This window comes from Ailuropoda melanoleuca, chromosome 7, assembly GCF_002007445.2.
Source record: "Ailuropoda melanoleuca isolate Jingjing chromosome 7, ASM200744v2, whole genome shotgun sequence".
NCBI classification, from domain to species: domain Eukaryota; kingdom Metazoa; phylum Chordata; class Mammalia; order Carnivora; family Ursidae; genus Ailuropoda; species Ailuropoda melanoleuca.
The window spans coordinates 55,040,503-55,059,385 of NC_048224.1; the positions used below are offsets into that span (position 1 = coordinate 55,040,503).

Consider the following 18,883-nt stretch of genomic DNA (forward strand, 5'->3'; position numbering starts at 1 on the left):
CCCCTAGCCCAGCCCCTGTCCCCAAGTGACCCGCCCTCTCCCCACAGTCCCTCCCGTGATCGAGACTGGCCTCCCTGACCTGTCCACCACCGAAGGCTCCCACGCCCTCTTGCCCTGCTCTGCCAGTGGCAGTCCTGAGCCCAGCATCGCCTGGGAAAAAGATGGCCAGCCCGTGTCCGGAGCCGAGGGGAAGTTCACCCTCCAGCCTTCTGGGGAGCTGCTGGTGAAGAACCTGGAGGTGAGCCCCCCACTGTATGTGTCACGAAGGGGGTTCATAGTGACAACAGGGGCAGAAAACCTCCACTGAGCACCCCCTGTTTGTCATGCTCTGTGCTGAGCCCTGTGCAGCGTTTAACCCCAGGAACCTGGGGAAAGGGGTGTTATAATCCCCGAGTACAGATGAAGGAACCGAGGCTCAGGGTGTATCCAGTTTTTCCAAGGCACACTGTTGCCAAGAGGCAGAACCAAGATTTGACCCTGGACCTCTGTGGCTGATTCCTGAGGGAGGGAAGGAGCCCTGGATGGAGAGGGGCAGGGGCGGGGCAGGGGATGACTCTGTGTCCCCAAACTGCACTGGTTGTTGTTCACCCTGCTCTGTCCTTGTCGTGAGCCTGGGTTTGAGCCCCACCCCCACTTCCGCAACAGCACTTAGATTCTGTACTTACAAACGGGCCTCTCTCCGGGTGGATGGGCGGCAGCTCAGTGGGTGCACCTGCTGGTGGCGGGGGGGGGGGCAGTCACAGGGTCCTCAGACCTGCCACGCAGGGAGCCAGGTAGCACAGGGGCGAGTGCGCCGGCCCTGCTCCAGTGCACCACGGAACGGAACGTCTCAGAGCTTGGCTGAGTCCTCTCTACAAAAGGCACCCAACACGGGGCCTGTCTCAGGGATGATGGGAGCACGGATGAGCTGGTGCAAGTGATGTTCCGAACAAGGGGTTGGCACATCTGGGTGCGGTTACCACCTGGAGGGTTAGGGAGGCAGCAGGGAGGCGCAGCGGTGCAGCGGTGAAGCAGAGCCATTTACCGGCTGTGTGACCTTGAGCAAACCCCTTCACCTCTCTGGGCTGCATGCTCCAAGGGAACCTGCGGGAGAAGGGGTCCCCAGGAGCTGCGGGACGGGGCAGTGCTCAGGCTGACCCCTCCTCTGCCCACAGAGCCAGGACGCGGGGACCTACACCTGCGTGGCCGAGAATGCCGTGGGCCGCGCCCGCCGCCGCGTACACCTCAGCATCCTGGCCCTGCCCGTCTTCACCACCCTGCCTGGGGACCGAAGCCTGCGCCTCGGGGACAGGCTGTGGCTTCGCTGTGCGGCCCGGGGCAGCCCTACCCCCCGCATTGGCTGGACCATCAACGACCGGCCAGTGACGGGTCTGGGCCTCCTGGGAGAGGGTGGATGGGGACCCGGGACCCCAGAGGGAGGGCAGCCTGGTGGGGAGACCCAACCTCGTGGAGAAGAAGAGGGTGTCAGGGTTCTGGGTCTCCAGACCTGGCCCTATGCGGGAGGAGCAGAGCAAACACATGTAGCTGTATGCGGTGGGTTACATGTCAAATCTGGCAAGAGGCCACCTGCGAAAGAGACCCAACCCCGAGACCTCAGGGCTGGGAGGGAGCCTGTGTTCCTGCCCAGCACGCTGTTCCCACTGTGGGCCCCTCGGCAAACTCCTTTCCTTGGGGGGCGGGTTCTGTCCTCCCAGCTGGTCCCCAGCTGATGTTTAGAGAAACACAGGGCACAGGGTATATGGTAGGTGCTCAATAAATGTCTGCTGAATTAATGAATTGCTAAGTCCCCTCCACGGCAAAATGATATTTTCAGACACTCCTAAACCAGAGTCCAGGTGCTACGAAATGTGCTCAGAAGCTCACCTTTGTGCACCTGCAAGGAAGGCTTTGCCCGGACCCTGCCACCTCCCGGAGAGGGAGTTTGGGGGAGTGAGTCAGCCTCTCTGAGCCCAGCTTCTTCATCTCGAGATGGAGATAACAGGGGTGCTGAGGGCAAACTGGTTTAATGCAGGAAGTGCATGTTAATAGGCCCCCAAAGGCCCACCCTCGCCCACGCAGCCAGCTCACGGTGCGGACGTGAACGTGATAGGAGTCTGCTTCCTCCACCGCTTCCTCTACCGTGGCCTGTGCCTGCCGTGAACGGGTCTGACGTGGTCAAGCTCCCACCCTCGGCAAGAGACACCCGTTTTCATGTCTTTGCTAAACATCTGCTGGGTACCCCGGCCTGAGTTAAGTCTTCAGCGCAGGAGGGGTCCCTGGCACCCTGGACTCAAAACCCTCTGGGGTGTCTCTTTTCTACCAGAGGGGGTGTCTGAGCAGGATGGGGGCAGCACACTGCAGCGGGTGGCCGTCACCAGAGAGGACAGCGGGACCTACGTCTGCTGGGCCGAGAACAGAGTGGGTCGCGTGCAGGCTGTCAGCTTTGTCCACGTGAAGGGTAGGGCGTGAGCCTGGTGGCCTTTCCTGAGACCTCCACTAAACCCGATCTGTTGGTTTTTCTAAGAAATTGACCTCCTGACCTCTGAACTAGTAACCCCCCACCCTGACTGTGCCTTAGGATCCCCTGGGGGACTTTAGAAAATGCTGAGGCCCAGGTTTCCCCTCTGACTCCGAAAACCAGCCTCTCTGGGGTAAAGCCCCAGCATCAGGATTTCGTATGTTCCCCAGATGAGTTGGCTGAAGGTAGAATGAGATCTGACCAGTTGGCAGACGGCAGCTCCCTCAGCGGCATGGGGCCAGTATAGAAGGAGGGCGTGGGGGCCAAGGTGCCCCGGCAGAAAAATGCCTGAAGCTTGCCAGCCTGCCAGTTGTCCCCCACGGCCCTGCTCAGTCAAGGGCAGCATGGTAACCCTCCATGATGCCGTGACTTAGTTTGCTTCCTTTCAGGATGGGTGGGGTGGAGCTTTGCAGAGGGGAATGAGCAGCCCAAGGCACCAGGACACAGCTAGACCTGCTTTCAGCCTCAGGAAACCAGCAGGCCTGGACACTGACCCTGGGCATCCAAGACTGATTTAAGATTTGCATGGGTGCCTGCATGGCTCAGTTGGTTAAGCATCCGACTCTTGATTTTGGCTCAGGTCATGGTCTCATGGGTTGTGGGATCGAGCCCTGTATCAGACTCTGTACTCAGCACAGTGTCTGCTTGAGATGCTCTCTCTCTCTCCCTCTGACCCTCCTCCCATTCATGCACTCTAAATAAATAAATAAATAAATAAATAAATAAATAAATAAATAAAATATTTTAAAAAAAGATTTGCATGAAGTGAGTATCAGGGAGTCTCAATGTTACCGTGCCCAACTGATGTGTGCTAATGGCTAAGTAGTCTTTGTTTCCCAAAGTACCTGGCGGGTACTCTGCAGCTGGGATGATCCATTCATTAGAGCAAGTATTTGACACTCATAACACTGCCTTCTCTCCTGTGCCTGCCTCAGGCATCACTAATCAATTGCAGCACTATTCCCACTCCGTTTCAAATCAGTGTTCCCGGCAGTCTGTTACCCATGACACGAAAGTTGTCTGCTGTCCCTGATGCGTTGACTAGTCACAGCCATGCTGGGCGGGTAGGAGCCTCGGGAGATGGGTTTATGGGAGAAGCTGGGCCTAAGGGAACCTCCTTTCTGACGGTTTGTCTGATGTCACCTTGCAGAAGCCCCTGTGTTGCAAGGGGAGGCCTTCTCCTACCTGGTCGAGCCTGTGGGGAGCAGTGTCCAGCTGGACTGTGTGGTCCATGGCGCCCCGGCCCCCGACATCCGCTGGATCAAAGATGGCCTCCCACTCCGGGGCAGCCGGCTCCGGTATCGGCTACAGAATGGCTCGCTGACCATCCGCAGGACGGAGGCAAGGCGGGACCCGGTGCCTTGGGGTGGGGACAACCCACAGTCTTTTCTGAGTTCTTTAGGTTGCCACAGTCCCCTAGAGTCTACAAAGCACTTTCCTGCCCATGACCCAGATTCTCCCGGCTCCTAACTCGGGTGACCTCCAGCCAGTGACTTTTCTCTGTGTCTCAGTCACCCTAGCCATTCAGTGGGGCTAATAGTTGTTTCTACCTCATAGGTTTAGAGTAAGAAATCAGTGAGATGACCCACGCCAGGTGTTTAAGAGTGCTGGCGCTCGGGTGATACCAATAAATGTTATTATTAACAACCCCATGGGGCAGAGTAGACAGATAAGAGAGCCCCACTTTACAGATGAAGACCCTGAGGCTCAGAGAGGCCCACAACCAGTAAGTGCCCAAGGCAGGACGCCATCCTAGCTCTCCTGACTCCTGCTCTGTGCTGTTTCCAAAGCCTTGAGCCCTGGGGAAGCCCCACCCCTTCCCTTCTGTGTCCCAAGTCCCAGCGGTCGTGCAGACATCCACAGCCCTGTCCTGTCGGGCTCTTCTTAGCAGCCCTTGCTTTCACCCACCGTTATCCGAGTCTCTACCATGGGCCAGGCACTGGTAGAGACTCCTGCTTTGACGAGCATGATTTCCTGTCCAGTCTTAGCGGCCGTGATCCCCGTTTTAGTGATGGGGAGATGGTGTGTACTCACATGGGGACATGGTGGTGTATTTGTAATGAGTCCGGGACAGTCCCCAGTGGAGGCGGATTTGGTCGCATCCTGACCTGACCCCCAGATCTCCACTCATAGCTGCATGCTGTGCTGCCCCCGCAGTCCCTTGGGAGCGGCCTCCAGGATGTCACGTTCTCAGTGTAGACAGGGGCCTCAGGCTGCCCCTCAGCTCCCGCTCCTGGTGGCACGGCCACTCAGAAGTGAATCTGAGCCGTGTTCTGCCTGGGCTTCCTCACTGGCCGTGGCGCTGGGTATCCTGTAGAAAAAAACTTCCTTCTTGCTAAGCTGGGAAAACACTATAAACCATCTCCCTCTGGAAGGCTCACGGCACATGGCCGCACAATAAAAGCGCCAAGGAATCCTGCAGCCAGAAGCGGGTTGTTGTCTGACTCGGCGTTTCCCAAACTTACTTCACCACGGAACCCTTTTTTCAAGGAATCCCTGGTAATGTGCCGTGGAGTGATGATACTTCGTTGTACCCCGTTTGGAAGAGGGGGATCTGAATCATGCTTTTGCAGCATGTGGCTCCACTGAGGGCAAAAAAATCCATGCTCTTAGTCACCACGACCCCCACGTCCCAGGTGTGAAAGGGGCTACATTCCCTTTGGACATCTATTGACGAGTGGCCACGGAGGCTCTTCTGATAGACTCCGCAAGCCCCTGGCTGGTTTATGCTCTAAGCTCCTATGCTTAGACGGGTCTCGCTCCCGTCCTCTGTGTCTGTGCCCCACTGTCCACCTCACCCTGCTCTCCTGAACAACACATCCCCCCTTCCACACCCCCCTACAGATAGACGACGCCGGCCAGTACCAGTGCCTCGCGGAGAATGAGATGGGTGCGGTGGAGAAAGTGGTGCTCCTCGTACTGCAGAGTGAGTCTAGGCCTCCCCCCAACCTGGGTGGGGACAGTGTGAGGTGGGCGCTGGGGGGCGGGAGCGGCCGTGCTGAGGCTGGGCCATTGCATGCCAGGCTCCTTGGTCAGCACAGAGGGCAGAGAGGCAGGGCCAGGGCCTGGGAGTTCTCTGACAAGTATGTATCGAAAGCACACAACTGAGGTCCCATGAAGTGGCTCCCCAGCTACAGAACGGGAAGCAGGGTCGGGGCTAATGAAGATCCAGGGACCCAATAGCCAGGCCTGGGCGGGGGACCCATTTATTCCAACTCACAACCACCCACAGATCATAGTGACAGCTCTCGGATTTGCCAAACAGCTGGTAGTTCACAGAGTACTGTCTGAGCCCTGAAGTAACCCTGCAAAATCACCTAAATAGGGATTTTTAACAAAACTTTGAAGTGACGATTAACCTACATAGGGAGAATACGTTACAAGGGTACAGCTCAATGAATTTTCTTTTTTAATCTTTTATTTATTTATTTACTTACTTTACTTACTTAGAGAGAGAGAGAAGTGAGTGCAAGCAGGGAGGGGCAGAGGGAGAGGGAGAATCTCAAGCAGGCTCCGTGCCCAGTGCAGAGACTCACACGGGGCTCGATCTCACGACCCTGAGACCATGACCTGAGCAGTTGCTTAACTGAGCCGTCCAGGCACCCCTCAGTGAATTTTAATAACGTGAACCCGCCAAGTTAACCTGCACCCAGAACAAAAATAGAAAAATGGAACGCTACCAGCTTCCGGCCACTCCCTTCATATCGTACCCCCTTTCCAGTCAATGCCCCTTGCCCCAGGTGACCCCTGTCCAGAGTTTTGCCTTTAAAAAAAAATCAACATGGGGCTCCTGGCTGGCTCAGTTGGTAGAGCGTGCGTCTCTTGATCTTGGGTTCGTGAGTTTGAGCCCCATGTCAGGCAGAGAGATTAATTTGAAAAAAAAAGCTTCATTAAGATATAACCACAAAATTCACCCATCTGTATGGTGGAATATTATTCACACTTAAAAAAGAAGGAATTCTGACACCTGCTACAACATGGATGAAACTCGAGGACGTCAAGTGAAATAAGCAATCACCAAAACACAAGCACTGTATGACTCTGATTAGATGAGCTATCCAGATTTGGATAGCAGAAAGCAGATGGGGGGACACTGGGGAGATGTGGGCGAATGGATCTAGAGTCTCGGTTTTGCAAGACGAGAGGGTCCTGGAGGTGGATGGCGGTGGGGTTGCCCAACAGCGTGAGTGGGTTCCGCTACTCAGCACCACGCTTCAAAATGGTTATGATGGCAAACTTTATCTGTTCTCCACCACTCTTTTTAAAAATGAAAAAATTCACCCATTCTAAGCCTGCAGTTAGCGATTCTTTTTTTTTTTTTTTAAAAATTTTATTTCGTCAGAGATAGAGACAGCCAGCGAGAGAGGGAACACAAGCAGGGGGAGTGGGAGAGGAAGAAGCAGGCTCATAGCGGAAGAGCCTGATGTGGGGCTCGATCCCAGAACGCCGGGATCACGCCCTGAGCTGAAGGCAAACGCTTAACCGCTGTGCCACCCAGGCGCCCCTGCAGTTAGCGATTCTTAGTAAACTTATAACATTGTCCATCCATCGCCACGATCTGTTTCTGGGACGTTTCTTAGCACTCCAAGAAGCCCCCTCTGCCCGTCTGCTCCCACCCCCAGCCCCAGGGAACCGCCGATCTGCCTTCTGGCTCTGTGGGCGCCTTTCTGGAAACCTCATCTAGGTGGAATCCTGTGTATTCTTTGGTTCTGAGTTCTTTTCACTCGTCAGTGTGTTCGAAGTTCATCCATAGTATAGCACGTATCAGGGCTTCATCCCGTTTTATTGCTGGACAGGATCCATTCACCAGTTACTAGACATTTAGCTGGTCTCTGATTTGGGGCTGTTACGAATAATGCTGCTGTGAACATCGGCACGCAGGTCTTTGTGCGGGTACGTGTCCTCCTTTGTCTTGGGTAGATTCCTACGAGTGCATTGCTCGGTATGGCTAACTTTTCAGGAAACCACCAAACTGGCTGTACTATTTTGCTTTTCTGCTATCAGTGTATGAGGCTCCAGGTTCTCTACGTTCTTGCCAACTTTTTTGTTGTCTGCCTTTTTTATTCAGTCATCCCATAGGTGCAAACTAGTATCTCACTGTGGTTTTAATTTGCATCCCTCTAATAACAAATGACACTAGGCATCTTTGTGTGTGTGTGTGTGTGCGTGCGTGTGTGGCCCATTCACATGTCTTCTTTGGGTAAATGTTTTTCATAGTCTTGCTCATTTTACAGTTGGGTTCTTTGTCTTATGAATGAGTTCTGAGAGTTCTTTATGTCATCTGGGTATGAGTCTTTTATCAGATATGTGATTTACAGATATTTCTCTCCAATCTGTGGCTTGTCTCTGCATTTTCCTATCGGTGCCTTGGAAAAGCAAAAGCGTTAAAATTCGACAAAGTCCAAATTTACCTATTTTGTATTTTATAGACTGTGTGTTTGGTATTGTATCTTAAAAGATACCTTTGTCTAACCTAAGGTCGCATTCTCTCCTATAATGTTGACAGTTTCCATTTTTACATATGGAAGTCTGTGTTTCACTTTGTGTTAATTTTTGTGTGAAATAAGGGTCTAAATTCTTCTTTTTCTTTCTTTCTTCCTTCCTTCCTTTCCTTCTTTCTTTCTTTCATCCTTCCTCTTTCTTTCTTTGGTCCTTCCTCTTTCTTTCTTTCTTTCTTTCTTTCTTTCTTTCTTTCTTTCTTTCTTTCTTTCTTTCCATATGGGTATTCAATGGCTCTGTACCGTTTGCTTAAATCTTAGTTTCCTCAGTGATATTTTATAGTTCACGGGTCTTGTCCCTCTTTTGTTGCATTGATTACTAAGTATTTTATTATATTTCATGCTACTGTGGATGGAATTATTATTGGTTTGATTTTTGGATTTTGCATTGCTAATACAAAAATCCAGTTGAGGCAAGGCTGAGTAGAAGGGGGAAGAACTTTTATTTGATATGTAGTTTGTTGAGAGTTTTTGTCATGGACTGCAGGGGGGGTGGTTCTGGTTCCAGACAAGATGGCATAGATGCCCTTCTCCCTATTCCTCCTGCTGCGTGCGGCTGAACACCTTGGACGTTACGTAGAAGACAAACATTGGCTCTGAAAGAGAAAAGAAGGATTGGCTAAGGAAGGATCTTGGGACCTGTGGAGTGACATGGCAGTGGATTCCCTCGTTTCTCTTTTTGCTTCGTGTATCCTGGGCAGGATGCTTGAGAAGCCAGCAACCTGCGACTGCCAAGGGCCCTCCTCACACACACATACAGAGACCCCCAACAAAAGCCTGCTCTCTCTAAAGGGCCAGGAAAGGAACAGCATAGCAAGATGGAAAGCTTTCCGATAATGACCACCCTAGTCCAGCCAAACACCACGAAAAAAACTGCAGCCCCACCCCAAGCCTCATCAACGAAGACCAAGTGGGTGGGGAGCTTACACTTCCACCCTTGCCCTCTATCCTGAGCACCCCTCCTGGGGGGTGGCATCAGGAGAGGCCAAGTGAGGGGCAATAGCAAGTGTTCCCCCCACCCTGGCCAGGGTGACGTCCGCAGAGAGAAGTGGGAACCCTGAACTCTCATGTCTGCTCGGGAGTAGGGGAGCACTCCTCCTGTCCTGGGGTGCCCACGGAGGCCAGTTAGGGAAGCTGGATCTCCGCCCTCACCTGGCAGCAATGAGGCAGCACCTCCCTTCCTTTGGCAATGGCAGAGGAGGCCTACTAGGAAGTAAGAACCGGGGCATGTCATGCTCCAGGTGTTCGGATGCAGCTGAAACTGACTCGTCTTGTCAATAACAAGGCAACGCTCAACCTGAATGAGAAGAGCTGATCCACAGTGACAGCCGTTGGAATAATCTGCCATGGATCTTAAAATAAGTGTCGTTAAGAATGCCTGGCCAAGCAATTGGAAACATGCTTGAAACGACAGCACAAACAGGAGCTACAGAAAAACCAAAGGGGAGTTGTAGGACTTGACTGATAAAATGAAAACCTCAGTGGGCAGTGTAACAGCAGTATGAAGAGGACAGAGGAAGGAATTAGTGGTTTTGAAGACGTAGCAATAAAATTTACCTAGTCTGAACAACAGAGAGAAAACAGACTCAAAAAAAAAAAACAAAACAAAAAACAAGGAGCAGAGCCACAGACACGAGTGGGACAAAGGGAGGATCTGACAGGATGACATCAGAGTCCCGGAGGGAAAGGAGAAAGGGGTGAGAAGTATTTAAAGAAATGAGAGCTGGAATTTTGCAAACTTTCACTAAAGGCATACGCCTACAGATTCAAGAAGCTGAGCAAAACTCAAACAGGATAAACCCAAGGAAATTCTGCGCCAGACACATCACCCTCAAGCTTGCTGAAAATTAAGGGCAAAGAAACTAAGGCTCCATCCTCCATCAATGCACCTGCGTGTGGCCGTGGAGTGATTCAGAGTTCCGGCAGTTTGGGAGTGGCCTTGGCTTTGACTCTTCCTGCCCCCCCCCGCCCTGTCCACCCCCAGATCCCCGCACAGGTGTTCCTGGTCCGCGGAAGCCAGGGATGTGTGGAGAGCTGATCTGGCCTTTCCAGGGCTCCCTCATTTCCAGACTCTTCTCATTAAGCTTCCAGATGGTCCCCTGGTTTCCTCAGGCCAGTAGAGGTGCCAGGTCCCCACTTGCTTCCGGCCAGTTCTCCCCCCCGCCCCCCGACAGCACCCCGGTCTCTCAGAATATGCCTGCATCCTCACCTGCAAATCAAGCCAGTCCCTTGGGATAGCAAGAGCTGGGGGTTTCGCAGCCAGCCCCACCCCAGCAAAACCCCCAGGACGACCACAGTGGAGTGGGGGTAGGAGATGGGAGCGGCCCCAGGCCACACCCCTCCACCGTTCTCGCCCGAAGTTCTAGAAGCTTCTCACGGATAAATGACGCTCAGTTTGTTGTTTGCCTTTCATGGACTTCTAGAGCCCTGAAATAGTTGGTTTAGATAATTTTGTCAAGTTTTATATTTGATTTTTGGGGGAGCGGACTTGCTGGCCTCTTCACACAGCAATGGCCAGTGTCACGCTCCTGCTTGTTTCTGACCTTTATTTAAATGAAGCCATATCGTATGTGCTCTTGTGTCAGGCTTTCTAGGCACAACACCGTGTGCGAGATTGCACGTGGAAGGCGTTCATCCATTCTCGTTGCTGTATGGTTGGCCGCAGTGGACACACCACAGTTTGCCTATGGCTCTGCACTTCCGGGCGGTTAGGAATGGCGCTGCTTCCGTATTCTCACGCGTGCCGTTGGTGGACACGCATGCACGTTTCTGTTAGGGTATCGATCCAGGAGTGGCTGGGTCAGAGAGCAGGCACACGTTCCACTTTAGGAGATCCTGGCTGATAAGTGGCTTCCAGTGATATGACCGTGTCCTCATCTCCGGGACCTGTGAATCTGATCTTATTTGGAAAAAGGATCTTTGCAGATATGATTAAGTTAAGGATCTTAAGATGAGGAGATTATCTTGGATTGTTTTGGTGGGCCCTAAATGCTATCACAAGTGCTTTTATAACAGAGACATATATCTCTTATATATGGGGAAAGAAGAGGAGGAGAATGGGGAAGAAGAGGAAAAGGAGGGTGAGGATGTGGAGGGGAAGGAGAAGAAAAGGAGGAAGAGGCGAGAAAGTGGAGGGGGGAGAAAGAAGAGGTGGAAGGGAGGAAGACGACGAGGAGGGGAGAAAGGGGAGGAAGAGGAGGGGAAGATGGACGCAGAGACTAGGGGGACGCAGCCTCAAGCCAGGGAACGCTAGAAGCCAGCAGAGGCTGGAAGAGGCAAGAAACGGATTCTGCCCTGCAGCCTCTGGAGGAAGAAGGCTTGATGTTACCCTGTGAAACAGCTGGTTTGGGACTCCCAGCCTCCAGGGCTGTGAGAGACCAGACCGTTGCTGTTTAAGCCACCGAGTCTGTGGCCTTTTGCTACAGCAACCATGGGAACGGGTGCCCTGGCTGGCCCTTCTCCACATGGCTGTACCTGCTTGCACCCGTACCCTCAGTGTGTGTGAGCTCGCCTTACCCCCATCCTCACCAGCGCTGGGCGTGTGCTGCCTTTTCCTCCCAGCCGCGCTGGACGGTCTGTGGGAGTGAGTGCACAGGGTTTGCCGTCTTTCGGATGAGGAGACTGAGGGTCAAGGAGCCAGTTAGTGAGCCTCACCCACAGCAGGTGACGGGGGCCCCGGTCTCCCATCAACGTGGTGCCAAGTAGAGGCACCAGCTTGGAAAACCTCCCTGTAATAGACCCAAACAGTGGAACACCAAGTAGGCCCAGGAACGAGTATTTCATGGCATGGAAAGGCAGCTTAGGATTTATTATGGGGTAAAGAAGGAGGCAAGCAAGCAAGCAAGCAGCCAGGAGCAATACAGTCATATTCTGGGAAACAGTGTCTCAAAGGAAATTCTGTCAGAACTGTAACTGGATGTGACGATCACTTGTGATTCCATTGCCCCCTTTCTACCTCTGCATTTTCTAATCTGTTTGAATGAACAAACATATACAAATAATAAAACGTTCCCTAAAGCCACCCGGGCCTCCCACAGGTGCCCCAGTGTTCTGGGTGGAGCCCCAGGACGTGACCGTGAGATCCGGGGAGGACGTGGCCCTGCAGTGCCAGGCCTCGGGAGAGCCCGTGCCCACGGTGGAGTGGCTGCGAGCGGGCGAGCCCTTGCGGGCCAGTCGGCGGCTCCGGACCCTGCCTGACGGGAGCCTGTGGCTGCAGCAAGTGGAGGCCGGGGACGCGGGCACGTACGAGTGCGTCGCTCAGAACCTCCTGGGCTCTGCCACGGCCCGGGCAGTCCTGGCCGTGAGAGGTATGGGGCGTCCCCGCTCAGACCATGGTGGACAGAGGCGGGATCTCCTGCTCAGTGGGGATTTGCGTGTTGCTTATGGGGGATGTGGCCCCCCACCCTGCCAGCTCCCTGACTCTTCTCTTCGCTTAGAGTCACAAACTTGGGAGGAACCAGTCGGCAGGGACTTATGGGTCATCTTCTCTATCCTGCCTTTTACAGTTGGGGAAACTGAGGCTCCAAGAGGCTAAGTGTTAGCCACTCATACTGGACGGGAACCCCCTGGCCATTCTGGCTTACCTGGCACAGACATGGGTCCTCTTTGGGGATATTCCACAATTCTGTGAAGTAGGCAGAATAAAACAAGGACGTCCGTGGTGCCCCCTCTGGGGGTTGCTTTGTTAAGTCTGTCAATCAGGCCATGGTAGGCAAGCAGTAACTGATGCTGCTTCCTGGCATTAGAGACACCTGCCACGTCAGGCCTCCCTGTTCAGCTCCCTTCTGCCTCGGGCCAGACCAAACTTCAAAATAGAGAAAAGGACTAGCCTGAAAAACCACAGTAAAATGACTCCGTCTGCACAACGGAAAGTCTCCGAATATTGCTTCTGAATGTCATTTCTGTGTCTCTGTAGCAAATACTCCCTATCTGTGGCTTTGCGTTTCTGTCCCCGGCCCTGGCGGCCGTCTCTCATCTGTCACCACACACACGGTCAGATTACTTTTCCACGTCTCCGTAGAACACCTTTCCAGGCAGCACCTCTGGACTAATAGGACTTGGGGCTTGACACTCTGCCCCTTGCAAAGCTACTCGAAACCTATTGAGCCAACCCACGGCGGGACCCTTTCTGGCCCTTGGTCTCCTCATCTCCTGCAGACAGGGCTCCAACACCACACAGCCCTGGAAACCCCGTGGTTCTCTGACACCTGGCCACAGATGCTGCCCCGGGGGCAGCTTTAGGTCTGAGCAGACCCCCCTTTATTTCAGAGCTTGGCCCCCGTCCTTCTCCTCTCCTGTTGGGAAGCCCCCACCCCAGACCACAGAGCCCTGCACATGGCTTCTGGAGGAGTCTTCCAGGGCTGCCGCAGCAAAGTTCCACAGCCTGGCGGCTTCAGAGAGATGTAGGTGTCCCTCAGTTCCTGGAGCCCAGAAATCTAAGATCAAGGTGTGGTGGGGTTGGTTCCCTGGGATCTGTGATAGAGAATCTGTCCCATGCCCCGACCCCTGCTGGTTTGCTGGCAAACTCTGGCTTTCCTTGGCTCATAGAAGTATTACCCACATCTCTGCCTACGAGTTCCCTACAAGTTTCCCCTGGGAATCTACCCGCCTCTAAATTTCCTCATCACATAAGGACACCAGTTATTAAGTTAGGGCCCACCCTAATGACCTTATATTAACCTGATCCCCTCTGTACAGACCCGATCTTCAAATAAGGTCACACCCTCACGTCTGGGGACTAGGACCCCCACACATCTTTTAAAGGGGACATCATTTAAGTCATCACAGCCTCCTTACTTTTTTAAATGGAAACAGCCATGTTTAAAGTCTCCTATATGCTAATTATTGGAAGGCCGGGTAAGTTAGAAACGAAGCTACAAAGAAAAAATGAATTAGCAACTTTCTCACCTCCTTCAATGACCAGAAATAGCTATCTGGGCCATTACTTGGGGTATATCCCTCTACACTTTTTTCCCCGAATGTAAAGAGAGGCATTTTTTCTTTTTTATAAATGAGGATGAATTTATAGGCTGCCCTTACCTGTTTGGACAACATCCCATGGCAGTAAACCCCGCCTGTGTCTTCAGCGGTTTCATATTCCACCAGGACGCTTTCCCAACTTACCTGCTGTTGGCTTTGTTAAAGAAGCAACAGGTTTAGGGTTTCGTTTTGTTTTGTTTTTTCCAGTTTTTCCTCTGAAAAGGACACTGTGGTGTGTGTCTTTGTGTTTTTGTCTGCATAGGTCTCTGGGATAAGCCCAGGGGGGCATGGCTAGGTAAACTGTTCAGGGGTTCTGAGGCTCCCTCACCATGAACACTGTCTTCTCTTCCTCGTTTCCCGTCAGCCTGGGCGGCCCCTCCGGGCCTTGGAGGAGCGAGAGGCTGCCCAGTCACCCCACGTCCAGAAAAGTTGACGGTGGCTTGTCATCCCAGCCTCCAATCTCTTGTCCCCTCTGGAAGATGCCAGGCCACGTTGCTGCCTTGTTCCCTGCACCAACTTCTGCCCCTTCCCCTTAGTAAGAGGCCAGGGGGAGGTTCACGGGTTGCTCCTCTGTCCCTCCCAGAAACCCCAGAGCTGCACATTATTGGGGAGAGGCATCCCAGATGGGCATCAAATCTCATCAAACCCCAGCTCTGGGCTGCAGGAAACGGCGCTGCTTCCTGGAATCCAAAATGAACCAGCCCCCTGATTTACTCATTTAGGATCCTGGCAGTTGAGTGTTTCCTGTTATCTTTTCGACAGATCATGGGTGATTGGTTGTTAATTTCCCCAGAGAGCCAGCAAGCGAAGAGGCAGGCCAGCTTCTGTCTCTCGGCCCCCCCAGAATGCCATCTGTGCCGAGGAGACAGCTGGCCCATCAGCCAGAGGAAGCACTCTCTGATTAGTGCTGGAGCACACCTGCTTGCAGACGGCCCGGCTGCTGTTGGAAATGCAGCTGCAGGGCAGCTGGAGCCAGGGCCATGGAAGGAAGGAAGGATGTTCGGGTGGCAGCATTCAGGTCCTGGCCTGGTGCCCTGGCTCAGAGGAGCATGCCAGCCCCTCCATCACGAGCTCCCGGCATTTTATTTTATTTTTTTTTTAANCCCAGGCGCCCCTCCCAGCATTTTAGAACCCGACAGGTCTTTGGCACATCAGTGGTCCCACCTCCTCACTTTATAGATAAGCCAACTCAAGGGTGTCTTGGGGGGCCTGACCTGCCCAGATTTCCAGGAAGGTGACAGCAGAGCCGGAATTAGAAGCCAGCACCATGCCAGTGCAGGGCGCCTCTTAAAAGCCCCCCCCACCCCCCGAGCCAAGATCCCCTGGACAACGAGTCCATCACCCATGAGCTGTGTGGCCTTGGGCAGATCACTTCCCCTCGCTGAGCCTCAGTTACTCCTCTGCGAAGTGGGTAACAGTACCTGCTTACTCTGAGAGCACAGAGGTGGACAACGTCACTCTTCTCTGCCCTCCTCACAGGGGAGCCCCGCGGGAGCCGGGGCAGCATGTCTGGGGTGATCAATGGCCGGGAATTTAGCAGGGCCACCCTCAACACCAGCGTGCAACAGGAGGCACGCTCTGGGGTCACCACCATCCAGAGCAGCATCAGCCATATCCCTGCGAGTGTGGGTAAGTGGGGTTCAGAGCCTCTCCTGCGCCCGTGTTCTGAGGCTGGCTGAAGGCTGGAAGAAATCTGACTGCCCCTAAGACCCGAGTCCGAGCCAAAGTGGATTTAGGTGCCGGCCACTTTCTCCCCACCCCCACTACCTCCCGAAAAGACAATAAAAATCAGACAGAGACAGTGTGAAATAATCAGGATACGTGAATGCAGTCAGATAATGATGTTTGAGATCACTGATGGCCAAGTGAGGATTTGCCCCCACTGTTAAGAGCTGATAGAAAAGGAAGGATTAAGGGGTATGGCCTGGAGGGGGCAGAAAGGGGAAATTGAGGACAATAAAATTAGCTCGAAGCCCCAGAGCACCAAGGAATGTCCACTTTCAAACAGAGTCATACTAGTGTGCCCTAGCAGATGGAATGTTCTGGAGTGATGTTGCAGACCCTGCTGTCTCGCCCCTCGCAGGGCACCCTGAGGGTCCAGAGCAGGGAGAGGGCAGTGCCAAAGCACCTGCAGAGCTGCCCTTGACCGCAGGCCTGTGTGAACAGTGTGCGGTCAGGGAGCTCCGGCTGGGGGGCACTCTGGGCTGGCAGGCAGCAGGGAGCAAGCAGAGACAGAGGCTGCCCAGATGCGGCTGCCGCTTCCAGCTGCCCAAGCAGGAGCCATGGAGAAGCGGCCAGGAGGGCCAGCCTCCATGCGGGGGAAACTGGGTCCTTCCACGCCTCTCTTCTGAGTCAGCCACTTCACTGAGAAGCTCAGCCATCCCTCACCCCAAGCGAGTGGGGTTTCCCCATCCCTGGGCTGCGGCACCCCCTGCCCAGTGAGAAGGGCTGGGCATCACGTGAAGGTCTGGGAATCCATGTCCAGAGTGATTTTTTTACCCCGTTTTCAAAGTCAATGGCCTTCCTCCCCCAGGCTGTTCTGGAAGGCGTCTGTAGGTTAGGACACTTGGTTGATTTCCAGCTTGGTCCAGCACCTGTGTCCCAGGCTCGATGGTGACCCCATCGCCCTTAGGATTTGTTGAACTGAGTTCAATATCAACAAGTTACGTGCCCTTCCTTGTATGCATGCATTCTGTTCCTTTTCACAACTTCTCTACAAACTGGATTATTTGCCTTCCCCCCTTCCCGGGTTCTGATCCAGTAACTGACTCAGGTGATCGCAGGGCTGAGCCTGGGCACGGGGGGAAGGGACGGAGCCCTCCTGGGGCAATAGGGAGCTACAGAGGGGTCTTGAGCAGGAGGGTGGTGGCCCTCAGGACCCGGCCCTGACCCAGCCTCCACGCCCGCCCTTTGCAGGGCCTCTGATGCGGGTCCTCGTGGTCACCATCGCCCCCATCTACTGGGCCCTGGCTGGAGAGAGTGGGGACGCCTTGAACGGCCACTCTCTGACGGCTGGCAGCTTCCTGCAGAAGTCGCACGTGGAGTTTGCCACAGGTGAGCAGGGGTCTCCTCCCAGGGAGGCCGGGTGGGGCTGAGGCCTGAGCCCAGGGCCTCTCCCCCATGGTGACTCCAGGCTGGGCGGGGATGGATTGCAGGCGAGCTGCTCACGATGACCCAGGAGGCCCGGGGCCTGGATCCCGAGGGTCTCCTGCTCCTCGATGTGGTGGTCAGTGGCGGCGTCCCCGAGAGCCTGGCTGACGCAGATCTTCAAGTGCAGGTGGGGGCCGCCCCCAAGGTGCGTGGATGGGGGCGGGGGAGAGCATGGGATGTGCTGCCCCAAGCATCCCCTCCTGACACCCCAGCAGGGGCTGGGGTGTCGCCTGGCCCGGACTCAGCCCAGTGGGAGGATACCCTGGGTCCAGCCTCTCCGGTGTCTTCCCCATTTCATACATAAGAATGCCAAAGGGAAGACACGCTCAAGGGTGCCCACCTGGCTGGAGAAGGAGGTGAAAGGCCCACCAGCCCTCCGCCTCCAGCATCCCTGGCCCCTTGAATGGGGGCCTGCAGCTCCCACCCCTTGGAAGTTGAAATCTGGGACATTATCTGTCTCCCTTTCCCCCCTCCTCCTCCCCCTCCTCTTCCTCCTCCAGGACTTCGAGGAGCGCTATGTACAGATGGGGCCGGGCCATCTCTTTGTGGGCTCCACACAGCACTTCCTGCAGGACAGCCTCCCCACGTTCCTGCGCTGTAACCACAGCATTCAGTACAGCGCGGCCCAGGGCCTCCAACCCCAGCTGGTGCAGCACTTGCAGGCCTCGGCTATCAGCTCGGCCTTCGACCCCGAGGCCGAGGCCCTGCATTTCCAGCTTACCACAGCCCTGCGAGCTGGTGAGGCCCCCGTCCTTTGTCTCCACTCCCCACTGCCCCAGCTAGACACCTACCAGGGGCCCCCGATGCACATGGCTGAAAGCCAAGGGGACGCCCCCCCCTCCTGCACACACGGACCATGGACCAGAAACTTGGGACGGGGACAGCTCACCTCCTTGTCCACTCACCTCCAGCATGTCCTTGCTCCCGTCCAACCGTCCACACCCCCAGGCGGGACACAGCTCTTCAGGCCACTCTTGTTCAAACCCTCCAGCGGCTTTTCCCCGGCCCCATGGTGAAGGTCCAAGCCCACCCCCCACCAGGCTGCTGTTCAAGACTCCAGCCATAGGCCACCCTCTGCTCAAGGGCCCCTGCAGCAGAGGCCCCACCCAGGCCGCCGGGAGCCCCAGCTGGAACCCCTGGACGCCCACATGAGCATGCTGTCTGTACCCAACCAGGGGACGCTGAAGATACACCTGGTACCAATATTTGAGGTCCCAACTTGTTTGTAACATTGAGCATGGGACAGTGGTGAGGGCACAGCTTTGGGGTCAGGCAGACCCTGGTTCAAACCCAGCCACACCATTTCCCGGCTGTGGGACCTTGGCAGCAATGCCCTGGCCCTCTCCGAGCCTCAGTGTTCCCACCTGTAAAATGGGCACAGTATCCCCTGCCTTGTAGGGTATCAGGAGTAGCACTGTTTTCACTGAAACCCTCACCTGGCCCCCAGTGATTACTTTAGCAAGCATGCTGTCCTGACAATAACTGCGGGAGTCTGGGCTCCTGTCTCCAGACCACAGTCTGCCCCAACCTCCCCCCGCCCCCCCCCGCCCCGTGCTTGCTGCTGCCATCAGATGCTATCATTTACCCATTCTGCACAGCCCCTCCCACACACACAGCCAGGGGCCACATCCACTCCTCTGGATTCTCAGGAGTGCGTGTTTGCACCTGCGGACAGCCTGTTTTGTACTTTTCTGTAATGATCTCTCCTATGTCTGCCAGCTTTACAGTCTGGCCAACCCACCATGATCTCCCCCCCCAA

At 54.6% G+C, this 18,883-nt stretch overlaps 1 protein-coding gene across 1 annotated transcript in view; it reads left to right on the forward strand.

Moving 5' to 3' along the window:
* Positions 1-18,883, forward strand: part of HMCN2 (hemicentin 2) — a 139,923-nt gene that overhangs the window by 119,379 nt on the left and 1,661 nt on the right. Inside the window, exons 79-89 of the mRNA XM_034663740.1 lie at positions 48-238; positions 1,155-1,368; positions 2,303-2,437; positions 3,648-3,838; positions 5,342-5,423; positions 12,033-12,302; positions 15,454-15,603; positions 16,891-17,028; positions 17,130-17,251; positions 17,625-18,136; positions 18,208-18,320. Of these exons, the coding sequence (XP_034519631.1) occupies positions 48-238; positions 1,155-1,368; positions 2,303-2,437; positions 3,648-3,838; positions 5,342-5,423; positions 12,033-12,302; positions 15,454-15,603; positions 16,891-17,028; positions 17,130-17,251; positions 17,625-18,136; positions 18,208-18,320 (2,118 nt within the window). The remainder of the gene's footprint in view (positions 1-47; positions 239-1,154; positions 1,369-2,302; positions 2,438-3,647; positions 3,839-5,341; positions 5,424-12,032; positions 12,303-15,453; positions 15,604-16,890; positions 17,029-17,129; positions 17,252-17,624; positions 18,137-18,207; positions 18,321-18,883) is intronic.